Source organism: Epargyreus clarus, unplaced genomic scaffold (genome assembly GCF_041222505.1).
Source record: "Epargyreus clarus isolate Ecla_fem2 unplaced genomic scaffold, WU_Ecla_fem_2.2 ptg000021l, whole genome shotgun sequence".
Classification (NCBI taxonomy): Eukaryota; Metazoa; Arthropoda; class Insecta; order Lepidoptera; family Hesperiidae; genus Epargyreus; species Epargyreus clarus.
In genome coordinates this window covers 8355807-8364904 of record NW_027332228.1, presented here as the reverse complement: position 1 = coordinate 8364904, position 9098 = coordinate 8355807, and the positions used below count along the sequence as shown (strand labels likewise).

General features: G+C 33.1%; 1 protein-coding gene across 1 annotated transcript; it reads left to right on the top strand.

The window, feature by feature from the left end:
• The first annotated feature begins 216 nt into the window (after window positions 1-216).
• CPR40 (cuticular protein RR-1 motif 40) lies at window positions 217-2218 on the top strand. The gene is made up of 3 exons (XM_073084777.1): window positions 217-354; window positions 901-1130; window positions 1689-2218. Exons 1-3 carry the CDS (start codon window positions 340-342, stop codon window positions 2038-2040), a joined length of 597 nt encoding a protein of 198 aa, XP_072940878.1. The 5' UTR covers window positions 217-339; the 3' UTR covers window positions 2041-2218.
• Window positions 2219-9098: the final 6880 nt, after the last annotated feature.

The window sequence follows — 9098 nt, the reverse complement described above, 5'->3', positions numbered from 1 at the left end:
AATGTTACGAAACCCTAAATATTTAAGATTATATTTAGATGGCTAAAGTATGATGGGTGTTGGAAGATCGATAATCTTTTTCTACATAATGCTCTTAAATCTGGTCCTATGGGCGCGGTTAATGGCGTAATATATTACACAGAGGTCCAAATAAGCTTTTCAATGCCATCTTAACAAACCCAAAATGTAAATTAGATTATCTACGAATTCGGCGGCTGTATCCATGGTCTTGCAATAAGTAGTCCATTTACGATTTTGATCACTCTATAAAAACAATCGGTGGGAGGATGGGTCTATCATTGTTCCTTTGACACTGGGGTCCTGCGAACTTCTAGAAAAATGAAGACTATCGTGGTAAGTACTAACAATTAAGTGAAAAAAATAGATTACTTTCCATTTTTTCTCTTACCAATATTTGTGATTCAGATCGATATGATCAGTCGTTCAGATCGATATGATCAGTTCGATCATCAAAAATCTAAATTCTTCATTTACTGTCTGGCCGGGGTTCAAACCTTAAACCCTGTACGGTCAGGCTGATATGATAACCGCCACTTACGTTGTTATCATCGTGGATTATTCAATGACATTTTTAGTATTGAATAAACCTTTTAGTTAAACAAAATTAACCTTTTTTTTACCACCAAGCTTTGACGGTATAGTGGTTCAGAAACATTGACATAGAAATTACATATCAATTACGTATTTCGGAGAGAAAAATAAGGACTAATACCTTAATTAACCAGGAGTTTAATACCATAACTTGCTAAGGGCATACTATCAATACCAGTAGTGTAGAGTGTACGTGTGTATGTGGTTACATGGTAGAAAAAGAGACTTAAAACAAAATGCAAACCAGCTTCATATTATTAAACAAATACCTTATATCAATTTCCGCAGATAGCCGTCCTAGTGCTTGCAGTTATAGAACTGTCTCAAGCCAACGACGATGGGAAGTACGACCCAGCGAAGTATGGAGATGAAGGCAAGTACCGCGGCGTGCAAGATGGCCAGTACTACGACAGATACAGGAACTTTTATGGAAGAGACAACTCGTTCTATCGTTACAACCCTTACTACTCACAACAGTACCACAAGACTTTGACGCCTTACCAGCAGTATTTGAACAGGTACTTTTACTTTGAAAAATATATAGAGATGTAGTTAAGATCAAGTGGGCCTTATACTCGTACAATACACAGTGTACGCCTTGGACATCTGGTCATATTTGGCCACAAAGAACCAAAGTAACATTTTCATAATTTTGATATTTAAAGTAAACGCATCCTAACGACATCATTGCTGATGTGATATATTAGAAGAATTTTTATATCCATAAAAGCACTATCTTGATACTTTGTTGTCTTGTCTATTTTTGTTCGGTGCATAAAAACGAATAAATATACCTCATCAAATCCTTCAAACCAGAATACACCAACTTATACAGTAGAGTAGAAAGAAGAGTGTTGGAGAGGTCGCCACCCGTCGTGTTTTTGGTTAGGACTCTATGAAACTATGCGGACTATGTTTAAATTTTCATTATTTAAGGTACATATCTCCTTAGAGACAAAGCTGAAGCCTACAATGGTTACGTTCATAATATTTATGATGCTTGTTATACGAACATTAAATTTGTAATAAATGATTTATTGCCAGTGCCATTAAACGTTTAACAATACTGTTTACAGGATCGAACAAGAGGCCAGTGTAACCTCTCGCCCACCAGCGGTCGTGTCAACAGCTCGTCCTATTGTCTACACTCCTTCAACCGCCGTGCCCATATACAGAGATCAGTATAATAACGAACACTACGCCAGAATTGTGTCTCAAGAGAGCGATGCTAACGAAAATAGCTACCATTACAAATATCTGACTGAAAACGGCATAAGCGCGGACGAGAGTGGTGTCGTTGATACTGTGAATGGAGGAACCAGAGTCAGTGGTTTCTACGAGTATGTTGGAGACAATGGCTTGACGTACAGGGTAGACTATACCGCCGATGAAAACGGATTCCACCCCACTGGAGCTCATCTGCCTTAGTTTTGTCGTTCTTTAGCAAGAGGCTTAAATTCTTTTAAAGTATTTATTACAACTGGCTGCCCTTTTATGATTACGACCAAATCGAACCACAAAATTTTGAATACATTTTAGTGTGAACGAAATTCTTTGCATGAAGAATGATTAGAATGTAACTAAAATTTATTTGAAATAAAATTATGTGGTCAATGTATTAACGTATATTTATTATAATAAAATATAGTATTTTTTTATTTGTTGTAGTTTTATACTGGGCTTCGCCCGTGTGAGCCTCTGTTAATACAGTAATGAGTATCCTATGTTTTAATACTAGTCATAAACTTTATGTAAAATTTCATCAATATCTGAATGTTAGTTTATGTCTTGATGAGTAACAAACATCCATCTATCTTCAATAACGTTTATGTGACATTAATGTAAAGTAAGAAATTTTTGAGGCGTTCTTGTATCCTCCACATGCAATATCTAGAAACGTATTACACAAGGCTACTAAACATTATGTCCGAAGTTATTGGTTTTCGATGTCCTTGCCCATATATTTTATAGCTCGCATGTGGGAGCGCAAAATTTATTTGATGAGCTTAACCAAATGTTCAGGACGGTTGGCAACAATAAACCGATAAAATTTGGATGCGAATAAACTCAGGGGTATACAGCGACATTTTTTAAAATCCGGGATCATAAAGGCAAGGTATTTGCTTTTTATTTTTCAATCGAACAGAACCTTGTTGATTTTTGGTCAATAATTTATACCAGCTTTAAAACCTGTCGGTTGGAAATAAATGACTGAAAGTTTATCGAACTTTACGCATCAATTGATTATGCTTACTCATTTATTATGGTGCAATGTAGCGGTATCGTATTAAATTTAATAATTTACACTTAGGCTTCGGATTGTGGAATAATTTATTTAAATATAAGCAACCAAATTATTCTGTTTTCCAATTTTTAAGTATACAAATTATCCTGAAAATATTTTAAGGTGGTAGAACCCTTTCTGGTTCGACTCCGGCGGCACCACCGCCACACTTATACTTCTACCTAATAACAACAGTGTTAGGCGCTGCTGTGTTCCGGTTTGAAGGGTGTGGTGAGGGAGACAGACTTTTCCGAGGCGTTCCAGCTTAGTCCTCAGGGGTAGCGGCGCATCTGTGGCCGACCTCAGGTAGGAATATCTAATCCGAGGGGTTGATTACAGATGTCCATGAGCGGCAGTAGCCACTTACAATCAACGGTACTGGAGTAGGAAATTGCCGAAACTAGACATTAAACTAGCGAAATCATGCGTACAGAGTAGATTTCCAGTGCATGCTTTTTATGATGGGAATGCCATGCTTCTTCAGCATTGATCGGTGGCATCAGCCATATTTTACTGAACGTAATCAGATAAAGAGTTCACGCTAGAATACACTCTACATCTGCTCGTTCTTCAGATGTGTAGTATCTGATTACTAACCGATTCTCACAAAATATTGACTGGTAACTGTCGACAGTAAGGTTAGACAAGTCGTATTAGAATGTTATATTGTCTTGTCTAGAAAACAGGTCATAGTGGTTATAATACTTAGAAGGTGGTAGAACCCTTTGTGGTTCAACTCCGGCGGCACCACCGCCACACCTATTTCTATCTAATAACAGCAGTGTTACGCACTGCTGTATTCCGTTTTGAAGGGTGTGTTAAGGGAGACAAACTTTTCCGAGGCGTTCCAGCTTAGTCCTCAGGGGTGGCGGCGCAACAGTGGCCAACCTCAGGTAGGAATATCTAATCCTATCTGGGGTTGATTACAGATGTCCATGGGCGGCAGTAGCCACTTACCATCAGGTGCATGCTCGTCTGCTACTCCTATATTATAAAAAAATACTAATGATAAAAATAGGTAATACGTGGTTTTGTTGGGAGAAGTTATTTTACATGAATTCTGTTCTACTTAGTAAGTTAACTATGAACACACTCACATATTACAAAAATATCAATGCTGTGTAAAAATGAACTTTACTTTTTGAAAAACACTAGCAGGAAATAGATAAACATTAAGATACATGATTGATTAAGTAATTACTTTTTGAATGTAATCGAATCTTTATTGCAAACCTGGGGTCATTGTAACTGCTGCATTTTTAAATTATTTATTAATCTTTATTCCAGTCTGGCGTCTTATAAAAACCTTGTTTTTATTTTAAAAGTTACAAAAAATTGTTTGACCTCTGAACCACGTTAGCGATTTGATATCCTCTGACAGTAACAAATTGGAATAATTGCGATTAACGGTAAACCGATGTTAACAGAGTTCAGGCAGAGCATTGATCTTGAATATTTTAAAGGAAAATTACCCTTAAATATTCCGAATTTGGCCTCTGGGATACTGCCGATATTATATCGTTTTTATTCTTTTACTTTTTGGTCCAAACCCTTCTCAACGGTAGCATTATTATGTAAATGCCCTATACTGTAACCGATATTCAGTTTTATTAAAAGTCTGTCATAAAAATAATATTCGTAATAAAAGTTTCGGAAAAAACAAAGAGGTAAAAAAAAATAAAGACCGTTAACTCTGTAATAAAGTTAATAGCAAAAAAACAATTCTTCTTTTCGGTAGTTAACTATGTATGTTATTTATATTTTAATTTGCTTAAGATTTATAGTATTTTGTTAGTGAAATGTTAGCGTGGATTTAGCGTTTAATGATACTCATGTAGGTAGATGTAATAGTATTTCAACAAAAGGCTTTTTAATTTAAACAAAAGCGCAAAATAGAAGATATATGCTTCAAATAAAAATTGTAACGAAGACTTCTTTATGGAAACTATTCCTTAATGTTGCCCTTTGATAATACTGAAGTAAATTAAACTTTCAGTTATATATCTTCAGTCAATTATTAGTTACTTGCATTTTAAATATTACCAACGACTGATTTTATTACTACCGTAACATATTTACAATCTCCTAGTGTTTATTATTACTCTAACACGCGTTTGTAATTTTGCTATAAGATAATTCACAGGATTTAGTTTATTACGAGAGAAGTAGATTTAATCTTTCGTGATTCATTGCGTGCATAAGAATATATTTTATACGATTTAATGTTGCTGATTTTTGTATTTTAAATATATTTCACAAATAATACGTAAATAACATTGAAGTCTAATGGATTATTTAACGGTTGCCTTCGATATACTTGTCTTCCTTTTTAAAGTAATAATTAATTAAACATAATATAAAATTAACACTATATTTTGGAAGATCACAAGTTAACCTTGTTATTTTAACAAAGTTTCTGTGTTTTGTATATATCAGCGTTTTTCAAAGTGAGGGTCCTGACTTCCTACGGGGGTCGCAAAGTCTATGATGGTAGCAGGGGTCGTGAAACCACGGTAAAAAGAGTTACACGGAAAGTAAGTAAATGCTACAAACTTCGAAAAACAATATTGATTATTGTTGAGGGTTTGCTGAAATAGTTGAATTAAAATAAGGCACTTAACATGAACTTATCCGATCCATATCGAAAATAAAAACATATTGAACGGATTGTACATTTTTAATATAATAAAATGAGAAACCACAATGAGAAACACGTAGTAGGGGGTCATGAATTTTCTTACCAACTAAGGGGGTTACGTCATTGAAAAGATTGAAAAACACAGGTTCAAATAGAATTTTATAGGCCAGGAAATTGATCATGTTACTATTTTGTTCGTTTATAAAGATAGCCTTATTTGTCAAGATCGTCTTCCAAGTGGCTGTGTAAATATTGATTAGCGAATTATATATAAAGCCTTAAAACAATATAACTGATAATGAATGTAATTTACATGTTACTTGAGTTCCAACAGAAGCTTTCTTTTAAATATCTAAGCAATAACGCTATTTGTGATAAACTTAAAACATACATTTTAAAAGGAATTGATGCTCAAAGACGCTTTAAAGTTACATTTAAAATTTGAAATACGTATTAAGATACTTTTGGGTAGGTAAATATTTAACCTTGACTTTTAAAATTTGTGCAATATATCCTAATGTGACATGGGTACCTACTCCGAATGATGTTCAACCTTCCTAACATGTGTTATATTATGCAAACAAGACAATTATTATTTTCTTCATTATTATACCTTTATATAGGACTAAAAATCCTTACTTCTTTACTAATATTATAAATCCGAAAGCAACTCTGTCTGACTGTCTGTCTGTTTGTCTCTTCTTTACGCCTAAACCACTGAACCGATTTTAATGAAATTTTGTACAAAGGTAGTCTGAGACCCGAGAAAGGACATAGGATAGTTTTTATCCCAGAAATCCCACGAAAACTAGGGATGGCGATCTAAGATCGATTAATCGGAGAATTGATCTTTTGGACCAAAAAATCGATTATTTTAGTAAGGATTGAATCGTAAACTATGCATTTGATCAAGTGATGATCTTTAGCAAAGTTGTTGTCCATGAGCCCACAAAGGTTTCATAGTTGGTACAACCAATTTTCGCCAGATGGCGCCACTGTCATTCCAATGAAGGTACGAATTTTCAGTTTTATGTATGTCAGTATGTCATATTAGTTTCTTTTATACGCGGGCGAAGCCGCGGGCAAAAATTAGTATCTTATAATTTTATTTTCGTTACAGATTCCGTAAAATCATCTTCAACAGAAATCCTATCGAAAGTAAAAAACAAATCTGACCCGTACTTTTAGTGATTAGATCCTTTTATGTATCTTAGTTTACTTGTAGGTTTTTCTAAAAGTTTGAACGGCAGTAATTGTCATCTTAGGTATAGTTTTTTGACACATTGGTTAGTGTAATTACAATGTTTTTATTTAAGACAATAGAGTTTCTATCATTTATGTTATCCTCAATATAACAAGACCTTTGGATAACATGATAATACGGAATTATCACGGAATGTTGTTAAATGAAGCCTAACTATAATAAGCACTTTATATAAAACTTTATAGCCCCTATTCACCTGTGAAACGAAACACGGTTGCCATTTATTACAATGCATTTGATAATTAAAATAACCTATACAAGCGAGGCCCGTAAGGAGCAAAGTGCGTACGAATCACACTCGAAAGACCGCCTCATTAAATCACATCAAACTGTTATTAAAAGGTTATATTCGTGATTCATACTCAGAATTTGTGTTTAAAAACTTTTTGTAGACCGGTGGAGCTTTGATTCCTTTGGATAATGCTAAGTGATTATTATCGTTCCATTAATATTTTTTATGGAGTCTATATGCCTAGTCTTTCAGTTCTACATATTAAAATACACAGTACCCTTAGTATGAGGTTTTAAATTTGCTCGAAAGCTTTACCGTTTACGTATTCGCTCATACAATGTCCCCGTGGACTGTATTGGAACAAAAATTGCCCTTTATGAGTTTTAAAAAACTGAATAGTCAATTGTAACGACATTTAATTTTACAAATATAAATAGAATGCATTTTTAATTTAAATTTGATAGCGTCACAGATCCGTTTTTGAAACTTATACTGCGGAATTTTAGTTCCGATGTTTTTTTTTTATTTTTTGAAATTTACCTTTGTGGCTAAAGAACCTTCCTTCGATTTTTAGAAATATTTGGCTCGTAACATTTACAGAGCTCATATAATAATATTGTATATCTTCAATGATTCTGTGTTGATGGCGGTATGAATATAGAAAATGTTAATGGATCTAGTTCATTTTGTAAATTTAAATAATTCCTCAGAACTTTATAAGGTAATTAAGATGAAATCTTCACAACGGGTCTATAAGCGTCGAAGGCCGAAAACCATAACATTTCCAGTGGTTAATTTCCTTTTATTATTTCACATGATTTTTTTAAATTATTAAATATTTTTATATGAAAAAAATGCGGATACGGCTATTGGACTTAATTCGATTCAAAATTTTGTTATATATTGCTTTAAATTACTATTTATTAGTACTACATATTATTAATAATTATAATAATTAATACATAATTTTAAATTGACAGATCAAGTAGTATGACACGTAATTAACAAAAAACCAGATCATATCGTTTTCCTTAATAATAACAGTTTTATATCGGTAACAGAATTTATGGTACTATTATTAATTCAATGTCAAATGAAGAATCGATACATATTTAACTGGTATGAATTTATTAAGGCTATATTGCAAATTAGATCACATAATCGGAATTTTGTTTTATTCTAAATTATATTTTAGCTCAAGTTATCATATATACATAATTATGGTTATATTATAGTTAAATGTAACTTTATAATTTACGATTCATATCACAAAGGTCAGTAGGATAACAAATAATTCAAAATGTAATGTAAATTTAAACATACCGATAAAATACACATGGCATTTACGGTCAGAGTTTTAGAAATAATTAAGAACATATATCTAACATTGTATTTCTTTTATATACTAATTGTATGTGTAATCGAAATGATTGCGAATGCCACATGAATAAGGAACGTGCAAACATAATTAAAAAAAAACACTTTTTCTGCCTCGTAGGTACTGTGTTATGGGTGCCACAGATTCATTGATAAAGAATATAGAAACACTTAAATCCAGAACAGAAATCTAACCTCATTGATCTTATCCGGCACTTTCTGTATTTAGAGTAGTGCCTGGTTGCCACGGAGGTCGTTGATGTCAAGCCTATACTCTATTGCCAGTGCACAACCTTACTGTTATACTTTAGGTATTTAAAAGTATTATAAAAGTGATATAACTATAATCGAACGCAAACCACTACAAATATGTTCAATTGTTTATAGCTTTATTTAAAATTAAACTTGTACTTCAAACAAAAAAAGTTTAACTTAATGTAAAATTAGTAACTTAGTGATTATTTGACTGACAAAACGGTGTGCTCTGAAGTAGTTCCAGCTTCACATGTACCATTAGGTTAAGTTTAACATTGTAAAAATATTTTTTTAAAAGATGTGTGTTATAGAGTTTCTTTCGCCACTTCTTCTCCATAATAAAACACCTTGTGAAGTGGTGGTAGTTTTACTGACATTCAAGAAGTGCTCTGTAAAGAACTAATTTTGAATAAAAAAATTGATTTGATTTGATTTG

Coding starts and splice junctions, on each gene's coding strand:
- CPR40 (XM_073084777.1), top strand. Junction 1,131..1,688: donor TACCAGCAGTATTTGAACAG/GTACTTTTACTT, acceptor TACTGTTTACAG/GATCGAACAAGAGGCCAGTG.